This window comes from Cynocephalus volans, chromosome 4, assembly GCF_027409185.1.
Source record: "Cynocephalus volans isolate mCynVol1 chromosome 4, mCynVol1.pri, whole genome shotgun sequence".
NCBI classification, from domain to species: Eukaryota; Metazoa; Chordata; class Mammalia; order Dermoptera; family Cynocephalidae; genus Cynocephalus; species Cynocephalus volans.
The window spans coordinates 33,912,943-33,932,214 of NC_084463.1; the positions used below are offsets into that span (position 1 = coordinate 33,912,943).

General features: G+C 49.4%; 2 protein-coding genes across 2 annotated transcripts in view; both read left to right on the forward strand.

Annotated features, from left to right (window-relative positions):
• The window catches only part of LOC134375210 (glutamine and serine-rich protein 1-like), an 824,919-nt gene that overhangs the window by 74,824 nt on the left and 730,823 nt on the right, over positions 1 to 19,272 (forward strand).
• On the forward strand, positions 379 to 7,467 carry LOC134374946 (olfactory receptor 2W3-like). Its single transcript, XM_063093100.1, has 2 exons — positions 379 to 1,256; positions 7,395 to 7,467. Exons 1-2 carry the CDS (start codon positions 379 to 381, stop codon positions 7,465 to 7,467), a joined length of 951 nt encoding a protein of 316 aa, XP_062949170.1.

Consider the following 19,272-nt stretch of genomic DNA (forward strand, 5'->3'; position numbering starts at 1 on the left):
CTTTGGGGTTTTGACAGGAGCTCAGGTACTTGGGTCTCTAGAAGAATCAATGGTTGGGCCATAGCAGGAGTCATCTTTGGCTTCACTGGATTTAGAGGCAGTACCAGCAGATGTTAAGGACAAAGACTCTAAGCCATGTGTCCTGGGTTCAAAGTCAGCTCTGCTTCTTTCTACATATGACAATTTGCTTAACACATGTGTTTCAGTTTTCTTTTCTATAAATTGGTTATAATAAAGATAGTGCCTACATTGTCATTGGGGTTAAATGAGTAAATAAATGTCAAAAGCATAGAAAAATGCCTGGCTAATCGTAAGTGCTCCTTTAATACTGGGTGATCATGTTAATAGCATCCATATTTCTCTTCAAGTGCAGTAGAGATGGATGGAACCAATGACAGCACCCAAAACCATTTCATCCTTCTGGGGTTTTCTGACCACCCCCATCTGCAGAGGGGGATCCTCTTTGTGGTCATCTTGATAGCATATCTCCTGACCCTTCTGGGCAACACCACCATCATCCTGGTGTACCGGCTGGACCCTCACCTGCACACTCCAATGTACTTCTTCCTCACCCACCTGTCTTTTCTGGACCTCAGTTTTACCACCAGCTCCATTTCTCAGCTGCTCTATAACCTTCATGGACAGGACAAGACCATCAGCTACACTGGCTGTGCCATCCAGCTCTTCCTGTTCCTGGGTCTTGGCGGTGTTGAGTGCCTGCTCCTGGCCGTCATGGCCTATGACCGGTTTGTGGCTGTCTGCAAGCCCCTGCACTACATGGTGATCATGAATCCAAGGCTCTACCTGGGCTTGGTGTCAGTGGCCTGGGGCTGTGTGTTGACCAACTCTTTTATCATGTCTCCAGTGACCCTGAGCTTACCCCAGTGTGGGTACCACAAGGTGGACCACTTCTTGTGTGAGATGCCAGACCTGATCCAGATGGCCTACATCAACACTCTGGCCATCGAAGACACTGTCTTTGTCCTGGCAGTTGACATTGTCCTGTCACCCTTGGTGTTTATCCTGGTGTCCTACAGCTACATTGTGAAGGCTGTGTTACAAATTCGGTCAGCGTCAGGGAGGCAAAAGGCCTTGAACACCTGTGGCTCCCATCTCACTGTGGTCTCACTTTTCTATGGAAACATCATCTACATGTACATGCAACCGGGCAACAACTCCTCCCAGGACCAGGGCAAGTTCCTCACCCTCTTCTACAACATCGTCACCCCACTCCTCAATCCTCTGATCTATACATTATTTGATATTTGGCATCTATCATTCCTTTCAGTGTCACTGCTAACCCTAATACGATTTACAGGACATTTTGTACTTTTTTGAAAATCCTCATTTGAGATATCTGATTAGTCAGATACCAAATTTTGACATGTACTTGGAACTTTCTTATTTTCTGTGAAGATAAATTAATATATTTATTTATGTTAATATATAATAACAGTTGATTCCTCAATATTCTCTTTTTCAAAAAGTTGTTTCATTTTGCACATGGCATTATGCTAGCACTTACTGAATGTTAACTTTGTGGTAGCTAATGAGTTAATAAATGTAAATCAATAATTATGTTGCCTGTCATAAGTATGTACTCAATAACAGGAATAGTAATTAATATACTATTTCTAGTAAGTTATAAAAATGAAGTGAATTGATGCCGTTACAGATTTGGGTTAGACACCATTACAAAATTAAACTTTTGCATTTCATTGTTTTGGTATATGTATTTATATTCACTCATATTTCTCTCATTTACGCTTGTATTAATAGCAAGAATGATAAATAAAAGTAGACTTTTATTTCTACTTTGGCATAGTCTCCTGAATCCACGCTCTATCCGGATGAAAATATTACATACTAAATCAAAATTTACATGTAGCTGAAAATTACTTACCAAGGAGACCCATTCCTGAACTGCTAAGTGTTGTGGTATGGATCATTTTAGTCAATAATATCCCTTCCCCTGGTATTCCAAAGCCTCCTCTCTGAACCCTTGGTCAGTTTTCATTGCTAAATCATATGATAATAGCTGGGTGATTTCACAATAAATGAAATATACATATGATTTATCCTTAATATCAGTGAGAGGCAGAAAGGGACTCAAATTGGCAACTCGATTGAAAAAGACTACAGAATGCAGAGCAATACAACAAAAAGCCATTTTCATTTCAGACTGAAATAAATATATCAGTAGGAACCTGTCCTTGTGAGAAAGTTGCTGCATTCATAAAATAATAATAACTTCTGTTTTCATTTGATCAGTGTGTAAAAAATATTTAGAAATGAGTATGATGTTAGCTGTGGGCTTTTCATATATGGCCTTTATTTCATTGAGGTAAACTCCTTCTATACCTAGTTTTTTGAGTTTTTATCATGAAAGGGTTTTGAATTTCATGAAATGCTTTTTCTGAATCTATTGAGATTATTGTGTTATTTTTATCCATTCTATTAGTGTGATGCAACACAATTATTAATTCGCCTATTTTGAACAATCTTCACAACTCGGGGGTAGTTACCACTAGGCGATGATGTATAATCCCTTCAACGTTTTGTTAAATTTGGTTTTCAAGTACTTTGTTCCAGATTTTTGTATCTATGACAGATCTGAAGGGAGAAATAGCAATACAATAAATGTGAATGTATCTCTCTCTCTCCATATATATGTATGTATATGTAAATAGATAGACAATTTAAAAATAGTTTATAAAGCCTCAAGTCTAATTAAATGTGTAAGTATAAAGAACACTTAAGTAAAAAGCACTTTTGCATGTACTATACTTTTAAGAAATATCAAAAAACAGTGCATTTAATAAATATTTAAAACAAGAGTAATGAAATGTTGTAGATAGAAATATTTTAAAAAATGATCTGGTCTACTTTTCTCCTTTTAATTAAGAAACTGGTGGTGAGATAGTTAAAGCAGGTTAACTGATGTCACAATCTGAGGAAGAAGGAAAAATATTCGACAAATTCATCTGTCCAGTAAAGACTCAATTACACAATTAGGAATTCATTGTGACTTTTATTTTAGATCACAAAATTCAGTTGAAATCTGAATGTTTAGTCAAAAATCTCTGGAATTTCTGGAAAGGTCCCATGTCGTGTATATGTCCTTGTGGAGACTGAGTCAGTACAAAACAGACTGGGATTCTCCTACCACCTTTTCTTTTTTTTCAATTTATTTATTAATATTATTATTTTTTTACATTCTAAGATATTGCAGAGCAGTTGTGCAGGAGGGGGAAGGGAAGGAGGAAGGAAAGAGCGTGTGAGGAGTAGGAAGCAGGGGGTGCTTGGTCAAGGCCTGTGGCACCCCTCCTCATTCCAGCAGGGGAGACCAGGAGGCTTCCCGCATGGCTGGGTCATTGCTGGGCTGGATATAGGCTTCAAGGAAGCGTGGCTGAAACGCTTGGCCTCCCACCAACCCAGCCCAGGAGCCTGGGGTGCTTCCTGCCGTGTCTCAGTGGTCATCAAAGGGCTGTGTGTGGTAGTCAGGGGGGCATGACTGAGGCTCATTGCCCTCCCCCATTCCTGGCTTGGGAGCCCAGGGGGCTTCCAGTCATTCTAGGTTTTACAGGTGTTTTTGGTGGTGTTAGAACTTTACTAGGTAATATCAAACTTTCTCTCTGACCTGTGGGTTGGATATTTTGTTTTTTCTTTCAGTTCTGTGTTGGATTATTCACTGTTCCACTACGTAAACTCTGCACTGGAACTAATTTGCTCTTCTTTGCTTACTTCTCAAATGGAACTTCCTGTAGGGACCAGCACTGGAGCCCTGTAGTTGAACTAAACAGCTACTTTCCTTCTAGTTCCCTGGGGAAGGCTTATTGTGCAGCTAGTTTTTTGTTTTTTTTAAAAAAAATATTTTATTTTATTTTATTTTGTCAATATAAAATGTGGTTGATTATTGTGGACAATTACCGAAACCTCCCTCCCGCCTCCCTCTCCCCACTCCCTCCCAACAATCTCCTTTCTGTTTGCTTGTCATATCAATTTCAAGGAATTGCAATTGTTATGTTTTCTTCGCCCCCCACCCCTGGTTTTTTTTTGGTTTGTTTTTTCATTTTTTTGTGAGTATTTATTTATTTATTTTTAGCTCTCACAAATAAGTGACAACATGTGGTATTTCACTTTCTGTGCCTGACACATTTCACTTAATATAATTCTCTCTAGGTCCATCCATGTCATTGCAAATGATAGTATTTCATTCTTTTTTATAGCAGAGTAGTATCCATTGTGTAGATATAAAACAGTTTCCATATCCACTCATCTGATGATGGACATGTGGGCTGGTTCCAACTCTTGGCTTTTGTAAAGAGTGCTGCGATGAACATTGGGGAATAGGTATACCTTCAACTTGATGATTTCCATTCCTCTGGGTATATTCCCAGCAGTGGGATAGCTGGGTCATATGGTAGATCTATCTGCAATTGTATGAGGAGCCTCCATACCATTTTCCATCGAGGCTGCACTACTTTGCAGTCCCACCAACAATGTATGAGAGTCCCTTTTCCTCTGCAACCTCACCAGCATTTATCGTTCAGAGTATTTTGGATATTAGCCGTCCTAACTAGGGTGAGATGGTATCTCAGTGTGGTTTTGATTTGCATTTCCCTGATGCCAAGTAATATTGAGCATTTTGTCATGTGTCTGTTGGCCATTCATATATCTTCCTTTGAGAAATGCCTATTTAGCTCTTTTGCCCATTTTTTAATTGGGTTCCTTGTTTTTTTCTTGTAAAGTTGTTTTAATTTCTTGTATATTCTGGATATTAATCCTTTGTCAGATTTATATTTTGCAAATATTTTCTCCCACTCTCTTGGTTGTCTTTTAACTCTGTTAATTGTTTCTTTTGCTGTGCAGAAGCTTTTTAGTTTGATATAATCCCATTTGTTTATTTTTCCTTTGGTTGCCCGTGCTTTGGGGGTCATATTCATGGAGTCTGTGTCCAGTCCTACTTCCTGAAGTGTTTTTCCTATATTTTCTTTAAGAAGTTTTATTGTTTCAGGGTGTACATTTAATTCTTAAATCCATTTTGAGTTGACTTTAGTGAAAAATTTCTATAATGAGAACTACAAACCACTGCTGAGAGAAATGAGAGAGGATACGAAAAGATGGAAAGATATCCCATGCTCTTGGATTGGAAAAATCAACATTGTGAAAATGTCCATACTAGCCAAAGTGATATACAAATTCAATGCAATCCCCATCAAAATTCCAATGACATTTTTCTCAGAAATGGAAAGAACTATCCAGACATATATATGGAATAACAAAAGACCACGCATAGCCAAAGCAATGCTAAGCAAAAAAAATAAAGCTGGAGGCATAACACTGCCTGACTTTAAACTATACTACAAAGCTATAATAACCAAAACAGTATGGTACTGGCATAGAAATAGACACACTGATCAATGGAATAGAATAGGGAATCCAGAAATCAAGCCACACACTTACAGCCATCTGATCTTTGAGAAAGGCACCAAGCCTGTACACTGGGGAAGAGACTGCCTCTTCAGTAAATGGTGCTGGTATAAATGGATATCAATATGCAGGAAAATGAAACGAGACCCATACTTCAGTTTTAAATTGTTGACCATGTATATACTTCTGGGTCTTGTGAGTTCTGGTACAGTTGTGTTGTTGGAAACTCTGGTCTGGGCCTGAGTTTTTTCTGCAAACTGGATCTCTTGCAGTCATATATTTCTGACCGCTCCCCACTGAGTGGTCCTGTCATGATTGGAGGGCAGATCAGCTGCCCATGCTGTGCCCCAGTGTTCCCCCAATGGGCCTGTCTCCTCCACTGCCCACACTCCAAACATTTCCCATAGGATGGGCCATGTGCCAGTCCCTTGCAATAACTCAACTGGACCCTGAGTGGCTCCTTTTCTTCAGTTGTCTGTGGCCCCTTGCTCCTGTGTGGGTTCAAGACAAACTGGCTTATCCCAAAAAGAATACTGATGCAAGACCAATTAAAAGTATATAAAATTCCAAAGTGGATTATTACATAAAGGATCTTTGGATATATTCTTTTCACATAATTTTAAAAACCTAATTTGAAGAAACCCCATCAGACATCACTCGCCTGTAAACAGAGGCCTGCACCATGAACCTATATTCACATCTCTCTCTCTCTCTCTCTCTCTCTCTCTCTCACACACACACACACACACACACACACACACACACACACACACACACACACACACACACACACAAACACACACACACACATGATGCCCGGTGCCACAGAGAAGCAGAGCAGGGATGTACTGGTGTCTCTGCAGCTTCCTGCCCTCAGAAGCGTGTGGGTCTTTCCAAGTGTCTCACCAGCATAGCTTTAGGCTGGCAGGGTGTTCAGAGTTTGCAGATGAAACAAAGGAAAGGAAAATGTCTTGCCCTGAGACACGCAGCAAAGATGGTCCACTAACCTGCAAGAAGCAGGTCACACCATCAGGATGACTGCTGAGCAGCTGTAAAGCAACAGAAGGCAACTTCCCAGTGGGAGCTGTGCAGAATATTGGGGCTTCCCCCCTCAGGGATGCAGGTCTGTGATCCCAGCTGCAGTGGGAAGCAGTATGATAGGCATACAAACACCATTTGCAATCAAAGGCAAGAGGGAGATGCAAAGTCTCTCCCACTTTTAAACAACTTTACAAGAAAGGCTGTGCTGTGAAATGTGCTTAACATCATTTCCATATCGACTGCACCATTGGGTCGCACATAGCCCTAGACCTTCATTCAGCTACTACAACTACCACTACAACTATTGACTATGATTACTAATATATTTACTATTTTACTTTCCTGGTTTATTTTTGTGTCTATACAGTAGTCAAACACCCTGTACAGGAGGCTTAGGGAGAGGAATGCAGAAGTGGGTACCCAAGCATACCGTGACATGGATAAATTAACCCAGTTTCTAAACTCCAGTGACTTCACTAAGACCACCTGCCTGCATGTTAGAGATGATGATCCCAGAATGTTCTGCTTGTCTCCTAACTCATCCTCATGTCCAGCTCAACAGGCCCATAGGGCCAAGAGAAATCCACTCACCACCACCACTGGATTCCCTTGGACTGTGACATTACAGATGGACTGTGCTAGTCACTGATGTTTTCTTGATAAAACTTACTATGGGAGGGACCTGATGAGATGCAGAATTGGTAGGAGATGAATGAATGAAAAAAGAGAAGAGGAAAAAAGAACAGAGGAGGAGAGGGGTGGGGAGGGGAAGACAAAAGCCGATTCTCTAGAGAATAAACCCTGTTGCCTTGAAAGCATTCTGCATCAGCAAATCCTGGAACAGAGTGGGGATTGAAGGGCCAGCCCAGAGGAACAAAAGTGGGGAATAAAGAAGGTGACAAGTGGGAAAAAAGAGTGAAGAGAAATAAGGACTGGCAAGAGCAAAGGAAACGTGCAGAGCGAAGGCTCCAGAGAAGCAAGGGCTTTTCCTAACTTTGAGAACAGGCCTTTCACTACACTTAATTAATCATTACACAGGGACATAAATGCTTAAATGTACAGAAGTACAGTCATACGCAACAAAAATGACAACACATAAATTTAACATAGGATTTTCATCCTAGCACTGTCTGAGGACACAGGACGACACCATCTCCATTTCAACTCCTCCAGCCACGAACAAGTTTCTAGTAATGAAGCTCTCTTTTAGCTCCGGCTAAAATCAATGAGTGAAATGCAGAGGGAAGGAGAAAAAATGCTCCAGAGGGAGAGGGGAGGGAAGACAGAACAGCAAGCAGCACAGCAACAGGAACAACTTCGTTCTCACGTGCCGGGGCCCTGCAGGCCGGGAAGCCCTCTGACACGCCCAGCTCCAGGCTCTCCTGCAACTCCAGCCAATCTCATGTTCTCTGGATCCATCCACCAAGAGACTGTGACAGTTGACTGATTCAAAATGCTAAAACATGAAAGAAGAAAACTGTAAATAGGGTCCACCAGGCCCTGTTTCTGAAATCTCGGATCTCTATGAAAGCAGGGCCTGGGATGGATAGGTAGAGGCAGAGAATACGCTCATGAATGATAAAATCTCTCCCCTCTGTCAACTATAATAACCATCTGGATTTCCCCATCTTCCTGCCCCAAGCCTTCTGCTGCCAGTATCTAGACATTTTGATCACTTGGTGTGAATCGACAGTGATTCAGGCCTGGGTTGGGGAATCAGAGAGGGGGTGGAGACTGAAGAATCATCACGTGACAGCTTCCAACTGACCTTGTTCTCCGACTTCCCCTTCTGATGGTCTGTCCTGGGTGTGGTAACTGAGGTTTTGGGGGCTGGAGAGGGGTGCATCTTGCAATCGGTCTTCATGATGCTTTGGTCTCTGCAGTGCTGGTGTTCTCACTGCATCGTTGCTGGATGCAAAATTCCCCGAGGCCTGAGCCTCGCCTTGTGTCCCAGCTCCCTGCCAGGGCCCTGCTCACACCACACACATCACTGGTGCTGCCCCAGACTGACTGACCAAATGAACTTCTAGGACCTCTTTTCATCTCTGCGGTCATCTGTTTCCTCCCCTGCCTGCTCTGGTACATATGAGCTCCATGCTACTGGACTTGTGTGATGAGCAGCCCTCTTCTTTATGTAGCCCCCCCTCCAAATACCACTTCTAAAGAGGTTTTTCATGTATCTGAGCCCCAAACCTGTTCTACTGGCCAGCACAGATATCCTTCCCATCTGCCTCCTATTGGGTCTAGCACAGAGACACTGCAGAGAAGCTGGTGAATGGTTTCTGCTTCTCTAAAGTCCCCAGGATTCCATAATTGCTCTTTGGAAGCTGTAACATTGTTACAGAAACAGATCCCAGTGAACACCAGGCAGAGAGACTTTTCCCTTGTCAGGAATCCTGCCCCAGCCAGGTTCCAGGATCACCAGCGTGGCTCTCTGTGCCCTCTGATCCTGTGGGGCCCAGTAGTGGAGAACACGTTCCTGCACCAGGGAAATCCGCATCCTCCCTTGCAGCTCCCAATTTCCTATCTTCTGCTTTTATTTCCCAGGACTGTGAGAGAGCATCCAAATATGATTGTATCAGTGCCTTGAATTCAGACCCAGTGTGTTACCTGACACATTCTGGTTTCCTTTGTGCCATTCCCGAGGAGTTCTATTATTGTAACCACATCTGTTATCCTTGATAACCCCCAAACTGACAGGAATACACTGTGTCTTACCCCAAAAAGCTCAGAGGACCCCACTTGCAGCCTAATGCTACCCATGGCATGTGGAGGAGCACAAGAGACGCTTTCCCTGACAAATGCCTGGCTGCTCCCTGCTTGTCAGTCAGTAGGTAGATGCTCATGGGCCTTGAAATTGGGCCACAGTGAACTGAGAGGGGTCAAGATTAATATCTGAGAGGGTACAGTCACCTCTTACTAACCACACATGCATGTCCGCTGTCCCCTGAAGGGGCTGGGGGGCTCCTGAGCTACCCACTGATTGTCCACAATTGCAGTGCTGAGTGATAGAGTTCAATTCGTAAATCTAATTCCCAAAGATTCTAAAGCCACATCTAAGTTCATCAGCAGACTACAGTCATCAATTAATGGTGTCTGTCCTTGAGAGAGAGGAGCAGGACTTCATCAGCAGCCCTTAGTGCCAGCAAGTGAGGCACTAGTGTCTATGCTCTGAGATCACTCGATATGCTGGAGAATGTGGCAGCTTAAATGACCTGCCAGGATCTGGTCAACTGATTGCAAATTGGCCTCAATCCTTTCCCTTTCCTCACCCACTATCCTTTCAAGTGGAGTCCACTACTTCACCCCTGGAATCTGGTCTGGCCTTGCAGTGAGAAGGCCAGTGGCCAGTTCTGAAGGCTTGCCGCCCTCCACATGCTCTACTGGAGTGCTGTGTCTGTCACAAGAACAAGGACACACATGTCTGCTGAAGACCGAGAGACCACATGGAGCAAGGCCAGGTCATCCCACCTGTGGCATCTGAGACCAGCCATTCCCCAGCTGAGCCAGCCAGTGGTTGCAGACACAGGTGAGCACTGCAGAAGAGCTGCCAGTGAGCTCAATGGAAATGCATTGTTTGGTGCCACTGGGCTTTGTGTTTTCGTTTGCTTGTCTTACACAGCATTATGATAACAGTAGAGAATGGATAAAAATTTAGCAATAGATTGCATCCTGTAGAATCCTGCCATAACTGCTGACAATGAACGTCAGATTTTTTTTTTAACACTCTTGGCATAGCTGATTCAGTCCAAGTCTAGTGCTTCTCTATCTGTGTTGAAGGACCAGCTAATTTTTTTACATGTTACTTTATATATTTTTACATTTTGTTTGAAATAATGGCAGATTTACAAGAAGTTGAAGAAAATAGAATAGTACAGAGGATACAGGAGGCGCTCACTTTCCTGTGCTTGGGTTTCAGGACACACCTCTGGGTTTCCAGCCACTCCCTGAGGTCTCAGGCCCCCTCCTCTGAGCTCTCCCCAGGGGGAAAGTTACTGTTGCCAGTTAGACCTGTTTTCAGCACCAACCCAGGAAAATGAGACCACAGGGCTGGCTATGCAAATCCAGTGCCTGGGCATGCTCGATAGAGAGCACAGAATACTCTTGAATACGCCTGGTGCATGGAACTGGGAACCACCCCTTAACTGAATGTTCATTGCATAAACTATAAAAGTCAAATCCCAGCTGAAGGCGGTCGCTGCTCACTGTCCTGGAGGCCACGGCTGAGGTGTGTACGTTTCACTTTGTGTCTAACTTGCTTTCAGCAGCAGCTGCTCCTTCTCTGGAGCCAGCCTGCACTCTGTACTGAACTTTAAGTGTGTTTTTCTTGCTTTTGTGTTAGACTTGATCCCTGTACTGAACTTACTTCTGTGTTAGACTTGGTGTGGGCCCTGTTCAGTGTCTAGATCATGCCGCACTTTCTCTGTGCAGACGGTATTTCTTATCTGTTCTATTAAACTTGTTCTCACCATCTACTGGGACTCTGTGCTTGAATTCTTCCTGGGGCAGAGTAAGAACTTGGTAAGAGGACTGGGTGGGTTGAGGCTGACTATTGTGGCCCTGGACCCTACCTCTGACATCAGGACCATGCAGTGTTTGGTCTTCTGGGCCTGACTCCCTTCACTGCACATCAAGAACCCCCTTCATACCCAATCAGCAGGAGGAGGAAGATGGATAAAAAGAATTGATGAGATGAGAAAAAAATAATAGGACAAGAACGTGTCACCCTTCTGACCTGTGTGAGAGGAGACCCTCAGGGAGTTCATTTGTCTATGTAATGGTGACATCTGTGAGGATGGAGTGACCAAGTCCAGTATTCACCAGGTGGGATCCCTGATAGGTTTCTGCAGATGTCAGCAAAGGTACAGGTGGGGTCACTTGGGGTCATGGACAGGGTCTTAGGGCAGATACCAGCTATGACAGGTGTGCATATGCGAGGTCTCAGTCTGCTCCTGGTCAGCGGCCCCCGCAACCAGCCAGATGAGCTGCCGACTCTGCCTCCACCACGCTTCCCTCCCTGTCCTTTTCCTTGGCCAGTGGTCAGCAGCATCTGTTGTGACCTGCCCCCTCACAGGCTCAGGATGCGAGGGTGGCAGATGCCAGGAGTAGGAATAGAGAGGAGGAGGAGGAGGAAAAGAGGGAAGGAAGCTCCTCCAGAGCCCAATCAGCCCAGAAATGGAGGTGACTGTGGATCATCCCCGGGATGCTTTACACAGACTGTCATTGCCTGTCCCACGCTCTGCTGGCACCATAATCCTTTACTTCCCCGCCAGTCCTCTCTGTGTCCTCACCAGGCAAAAGATGAATCACAGTAAATCACTTGATGGCCTTGACCCTGGTGTCAGCTGAGAGTGGGAGGCTGTGGGCCTGTGGTCTCTAATGAGGTATGTGGGAACCTGGGCTCCGGGTGGCCATCGTCCTGCTGGGGACCTTGCCAGAGGGAGGCTGGGAGAAGCTGGTCTGTGGCCTGGGCTGCAAGACCCTGACCTTTCTCCTGCCTCAGATTGTCCTGTGCTTCCTACAGAGCTCTGGGAGCAACAGAAACAGGCAGGTTGTAACTGACAACAATTTATTTTGAATGAGGCCGATTGCAGGAACCGCTGTGCTGGGCGGCTGACGTGGGCCTTCACTGTGAGCCTTCTGTAGGCAAAACAGGGCATGGGAATAGGGCTACCGTGGGAGTGCAGGACTGGGCCTGTTCTGTGGCCCTAGGGGTGGCCACAGCTGATGGACAAGTGGCACAGACCCAGCACTCCTGTTGAAAGCTGACATTGGGGAACCATGGGGCCCCAAAGTCCACATCGCTGGGGAGGTTTGGCAGCGAGCTCCACTGCAGGAGTTTCCATATTACTGGTGGCCTATCCTGGACTGGGGACAGGCCAGCCACACCCTGATTTCCCCGGGCACCCAGTGAAAGACCCGCCGCCCTGGGCTCTGAACAGGCCCCCTCATGCCGCTGGGCCTTGGCCTCCCAAAGCCGCTGGACCTGGGCCGGTGGGCCCGAGACGGCCAGTCCGACATCTCTGGGGTGAATCTCCATGCTTCGGGAGGCCAGCCGAGGCCCGGGTCCTGAGGACACCAGATCCAGGCCCAGGACCTCCCTCGGAAATTCATCTCTTCTCACTGAAAGAAAAGCAGACACGGTCAGCTTCCACACGGAGCCTATCCGGCCCTTCCAGGACAGGCCCTAATGAACCCGGCTCCCTGCCGTGCTCCTGGTTGCTGTGTGGCCGCCCTTTCTTCACAGTGAGGACATTCCTGCAGGCTGATGACCCCAAAGCAAAGGGTGTGATCAGCCTGAGGCTTGAGAACGGGCAGGGCACCTCTAGCTGCTCCTGGGACATTCACGTGGTGTTTGGTGTGGGCTGGCTCAGGCTTTCTGCATCAGGCCCTCACCTCATAGGAGCTGGGCCTGGGCATCAGTTTTGACTCAGAACTCAAGCGTGAGACACCCTGTCACCTGACCCCCTTGCATGGGGGCCTCTCCCCTTGCCACCAGGTACTTGGCCCCTCTGCTCTCTAGGGCCATCTGCTCCTTGCCAGGACTGGACCATTCCCACACTCAACAGAACTCTAGGTACTGCCTCAGGCCTGAGGGTCCCATGTGTGCCCTCGCCCTGAGTCCTTTTGAGCTTTGCTACATGATTCTTTTCAGTGTCTGGCTCAGGGCTTGTTGTCCTGACGACGTTGTGTGGGAGTTCAGGGTGGGAGGGGTGCCCTGCTGCTCTCTGGGGGGCAGTTGCTGCTCTCAGGTGGGGTCTTCTGCTTGAACACAAAGGTCTGAAGGCCGCTGTGGCCACCAGGCGGTCTTGGAGAACAAGAAGTAGAGGGTGTGGGGGAGGAGCTGTTGGCAGATGGAGACATCCCCCTCCTCGCCTCTGAGGCTTCTGAGGACAGCACCTGCCCTGAGGCCCTGCTGGCTTTGCTTTCAGAAGCTTCTTAGAGCAGAGGAGGGGAAAGAAGGCAGAAAGCCCCCAGGGCAGGGCTGGTGGTTCCCAGGACTCCTGATTATTTACTGCCCCCGATGGTGAGTCACCAGGGCACCTCCTGCTGCACTCACCTAAGTGGGCCAGGCCAAACTTGGCTCCATGCACTTCTTCCATAGACACCCGAAGTTGCCTGAGCACCTCATCATCCTGTAGGGCCCAGTCCCTGGACAGTTCTTCCGTGAAAAATTGTAGAATGCCAGCCTGGTGCAGCTTCTGGAGGAGTTCTAAACATGGGGGTGGGAGTCAGCCTAGAATAGGTCCCCCCCGGGTGATTCAGTCCCCGGACCTTGCACACTTTCAGGGCACCTCCTCCTGGGTGGCTGCAGGGTCCTGCCTCGGCCATACCTGGGTTCCAGATACACATGGGAGGCCAGGGCCAGAAGTAGACCAGGCCAGGAAAGTGCCCTCCCCGCTCCTACCTCTGTCAGTGTCATGTCAGGGGTTGGGCTCGGTGTCTAAAAAGTCCCACGGTGCCCTGCCCCACCCCCCATGTTTGGCCTGGTTCGAACCCTCCTCCATCCATGACTGGCTCACTTTGGGCTGAGGCGGCCTTGTGGTCAGTGTAAACAGTTGCCCTTGGCAGGCCAGGTCCTGTCTTGCCTGCTTGCCACCCTGAGTTCCCTGGGGAACAGGCATACTTACTTCCATGAATTTTCATCGTTGTGTATGCCATGCCTGTTAGTACTGGCTCACCCTCCAATATGAACACATCAAAAATCCTCAGGGAGAGGTGGAAAGGGATCTGCGGGAAGAGCAGATGTGGGAGATGCAGGCCTGGCTGGGCCGAGCCCTGGTGGCCTGAAGTCGGCCCACTGGGGCCTCACTTTGTAGTGTGGAGCCCCAAGCAAGGAGGAGATTCTCCATGAGGCTGCCTGAGACATGGTCCTGCAGTTTCTCAAGGGGTGAACTCAGAGCAGAGAGGCGTGTCTCCCGGACAGAGGGGCTGCTGGGGGCTCAGGGCTTCCTAGGGCTCTGGCTGGGTTTGCCCGTGATCCTGACCCAGAGCCCTGGCTTCCCACATGGGACAGGCCTCTGCAGGGCCTTGCCTGTCTGCCCAGCAGGGACATGTCTATGCATCCTGTGAGGTGGGATCATCTGGGTTCGACCAAGGGAGCCACATGCCCAGGCTGGGGGAGCCAGGTGCTGAGCGGAAGGAGGGTGTCCAGCCCCACGTGTCCCTGCACGGACTTACCTCCTCGATGAAACACTGGCTGAACCAGTAGGTGTATACATCTGCTATCACTCCCTGGTCATCCTGACAGAAGGAATGCAGGTGCTTAGGGACCCTTGGGTTGGCCTGAAAACCTGCCAGTTCCAGGGCCCTCTGGCAGGCAGTTTCTCAAGGGGCAACACACCTGGGGGTGGTGGCCAGGCCTCTGCCCCCTGCACAGATCCTTGGATGACCAAATGTCCTTAGCCCTGGTCAGCCTGAGTCTGCCCCTACTCCCCGTGCTTTTGTCCCTCCAGGTGAAGGAAAAGGAAACCAAACTTTAAATGCATTGACAGTCACATATTCCAGAAAAGGCTCTGGTGACTACACCCCTCACCGTGGCAGGAGGGGCTCGGGCTTTCCCTGTCCCCCTGACCTGCCGGGACCCAAGCCCTCGAGGGAGGAGGCGAGGGGAAGCTTCACTCACCAAGTGCTTCTGTAGCTGTGGAAGCATTGTTCTGAGCAACTGCTCATGAAAGGACAGGAGTCTGCGCAGCTTCGGGGCTCCTGGTATGTAGAATCCTGAGAAACACAAGGTCCCCCGACATGAGCACCTGCTTCCCCAGCCAGGTGGAGCCAGCCATGCAAGGCCGTACAGTGACACAGCTGAGGTAACCTGGGAAGGCTGAGGTCCAAGGCTGGAGGAGTTGGGCATTGCAGGGTGCCCCCCAAACCCAAGGCTTCTTCCCTTTCCCACCCAGTGACCCCACTATGTGTCCTCAGCCTTGAGGACAATGGGTGGGGATGTCCTCTCAAGCGTGGGTAGACTCGCTGCCCAGATGTGTCCTGCAATGAGGCCCCAGTAGAACTGTGCCGACTTCTAGGCAGTAAGGAAGGACGATGGCAGATTGAAGGGCCGTGTCAGCCACGTTGGAGCCCTGTGCGGCCATCGGGGTGACAGGTGTGAATGACGGGGAGGGCTGTCTCTTAGACTACAAGTCTGGCTGGGGGACACCAGTTGGGAGACGCTGCCCACTGAGCTCTGTCTGATTATTGGAAGGGTGGCTGGCAGGATGGCCAGCATGAGACAGAAGGACCAGCAGAAAGGAGGAAAAGGCCTGGACAAGGACGAGGCCACAGGGCCGTGTCCACAGGAAATAGAAAGCAGGCCACAGCGAGGCTGCGGGTCCCTTCTCTGAAGGAGATACAAGGGGTCCAACTCAGGGTTATGGGTCCCTGTCCAGACTTGGGCTGCTGTGGGGCTGTCCCTAGGGGACTGACCTGGAGACTCATAAACAGTTGGAGAGGGACGGTGCCGTGGCTGTAAGCCGCCATCACTTGGCCAGTGTGGCCATCCCTGGCTTGGCTGCACAAGGCACTGTGGGCAGCTGTTCACCTACCGTGCATGTTGTGACGCTGATTTGTCATGAGCTGGACCAGTGCCCAGAAGGCGTCCTCCTCGTTCAGGTGCATGAGCAGGATGGCAGCAATGTGGCTCATTCCCTCACAGTAACCCACCTCCTGCAAGAGCCAAAGTCACCATGCAAGGTTGTGCCCTGAGACAGCTGAGGTCACCTGGGATGGCTGAGGTCAAATGGGAGGACTGAGGTTGCCAGGGTATACTTTGGGCAGCTGTGAGGACCGAGGTCACCTGGGAGAACTGAGGTCAGCTGGGAAGGCTGAGAATACCTGAGAAGACTGAATAAAGTTAACCTGAAAGAGCTGAAGTCTCATGGGAGGCTAAGGTCACCTAGGAAGGCTGATGTGAACCAGAGGGACTGAGAGCACCTGAGAATGCTGAGGTCACTTTGGAGGGCCAATGTCACCTGGGAGAACTAAGATCAAACAGGAGAGCTGGTGAAATCTACAGGGACTGAAGTCACCTGGAAGGACTGAGGTCACCTGGGAGAGCAAAGGTCAACAGGGAGGCCAACCACAGGCCTCCGAGTATGTGGGGTCCAGCCTCTGTGCCCTTCCTGGGACACTGGGCATCAAAACTGAGCATTTCCCACACATGTCAGGTCACACGGAGCTCCTGGAGGGATTCCTGCAGGGCAGTGGCCAAGCTCTTCTGGCCAGAAAGGTCAGATCAAGAACTGACGAGAGCCCCCCTCCCATATGCCGGGCCAGGGAAGCCTCTGTGCCAGGCTCAGGCCAGCACCCACTGTCTGGATTCGCCATGAGGGATGGCTGTCACTGAGCGCCCACCGCACAGAGTCCAGAGATGACCCACAGGCTGCCTGGCACAGGAGGACAGCTAAGTTCAGGCCCCACGTGGGCAGCCTGAGGAGTCCTCTCGGTGGCTTTCTCTTGAAAGAACGGTCTGGAAATCGGGGGCAGAGCGACAAGCAGCTGCTCAGGAGCCCCTCCCAGAATGCCGCACTCTGTGGGGTGCACGGAAGGGGAACTTTGATCTCTGCCCAGTTTCTCACGAATCATATGGCATTTGTCAATGCACACTCATCTGATGAAAGCCCATGAGGCACCTCGCTCCCCTGGAGAAGATCACTCCAGACACGAGCATCCTGTGACACTGCCAAGCCCTTGGGATTTCGGACATCCCAACAGGAAGGTGTCTGTCCTTGTTCTAAGGAGCAGTGGTCAGGTCCGCTTGAGGGAGGAGCCTGGACCCACCCTCTCCATCTCAGCTTGAACTTAGAGACCTTCCTCTCCTCGCTGGGACCTCTGTGAGAGCAGTGACCTCGCGCCCTAACTAGGATGTCCTGGGTGCTCATGAATCCTGAATTTTCAAGAAGCAGCCACACCCCCTGGGACACCCAAGCCAATGACTATGGGAACGGGCCCAGGATGTCGTTGGTCAGGGATACTCACCGTATCATAGGCAGAAAAGGCTACCAGCACGTGGAAGAGTTCCTGCTGCCTAGGAAAGGGCAAATAGAGGGTTCTGTGGGTTCTGTGCCCATGCTGTTAGTTTCCTGTGACCTAACAGACCCTGAGATGCACCTGCCCTTCCCAGTCTCCCCTCCCTGGGCACTGGGCCACCCCTTGTGGCAGTCTGGTAAGGGCAGGAGCACAGCCAGCCACTCAGGCCCGGCCACAGCCTCACCTCGGCACCTGCCTTCTGCCTCCTTCTGGCTGCAGCTGGGTGGCTCCTTTCCTACCACCGTCCCTGCCTCTCCACACCTCACTTGTCCCCTCACTGTTTACTCTGCCTGCCTCTTGTCACCCTTTAGGTCTCCGGTCACAAGTAAAAGGCCAGCAGTCCCTGGTCCTGCCACCCTTCCATAGGTCCCTAACCCTGATCCTCCTGGCTGATGGAGAACAGTTTTCACCATGTGGCATTACTGTGTTTGCTGCCATCATTCTCAGGAGCCAGCTGGGTTCTGGGCCCACATGCCTCAGCCCCCGGTTCAGGACTTGGTGGCCGGTAGGCGCTGGGTACATGGTGCAGGCCAGTCCCTGTGCCAGGAGTGAGCTCGGCAGCTGTGTCACCTCCCTCCTCTGGGAACCCTGCCCCTCCCCTGGGAACTCTCCATGTTCCTGGGGCTCCCATGTCCCTCTGGATTTCCTCATCTCCCCTGGGGCTTCCACTCTTCGAGATCCCCACCCCCCAAGGGCTTACTTGATGCCATAGCGGTCCCGAAACATCACATGGTTGGGGAAGGTGCAGCTGACTTCAAGGTCAATTTTCTGTATTTGTTGGCAGAGCATCTTGCCCTGCTCCTTCATTCTCTGCAGGACAGGGCCAAGAGAAGAAAGGGTCTCAGAGCAAGTCTGAGACTCACTGCCATGGGCACCAGTCATACAGGGGTCAGTGCATGTGACCGGGAAGGGAGTTTTTGCTGCAGAAATGTCCTCAGGATTGTTCTCACAGCGAGGGGCAGTCTCCAGAACACAGCATGACCTCAGTATCCATGTCACAGTCTGTGCTCAGCAGTCCTGGTGGGGGCACCACTGAGGACGGCCCACTGCTGACGGGCAGGCCCCAGACCCCTGCCCCTTAAGCCCCTTTTAGATACATGGGGACCAGGCCACCCCAGCCCGGGGCTCTTGCTCCATCTCCCCGGGGACTCAGTGCTCATCTGTGGCTGCCCCCTCCTGACCATCTGTCACTTTCCTTCTCTCCTCAAAGGGCCTCTCCCCATGGATGGGAGCAAGTGCTCCCCGGGCCCTGAGCTTGCTTCCCCTGGAATGTTTTACTCAGGACCTGTTCCCGGGGCTGCCTGGCCCCTACCCCACAGGGCTTTCCAGGAGTCCAGGAGGGCAACTCGTGCCTGGGCTTCCATTCCCTGATGCCACCTGTCAGGGTGACAGTATGGAGCCAATGCCAATCCCTGTGAAAGCTCCTGTGCTCAGCTCATTCACTTCTCAGGAGCTCCCGAGAAGAGAGTCTGACAGAGGGACAGGGGTTGCCCTGTGATCCAGGAGAGCTGTGCCTGGGGACTGTGCTTCTAGGCCTGTGAGCTGTGATGGCTCCCACACTTCCTGCTGCTAAAAATGTCCTGGAGGAGCCCAAGCCCCACAGCCCTGACACCCCCAATTTGGGGCTTAGGACTCTAGATTGGCCCCACTGATGTGCACATTTCCGCATTTCCACTGCTGTTTCCTTATGAAGAGGACAAGGCCAGATCCCTGCACCTTCTCTTGCAGCCCCCAACCTGCTAGATTAGATTTTGGAGAATCTTTTGAGTTGTCTTA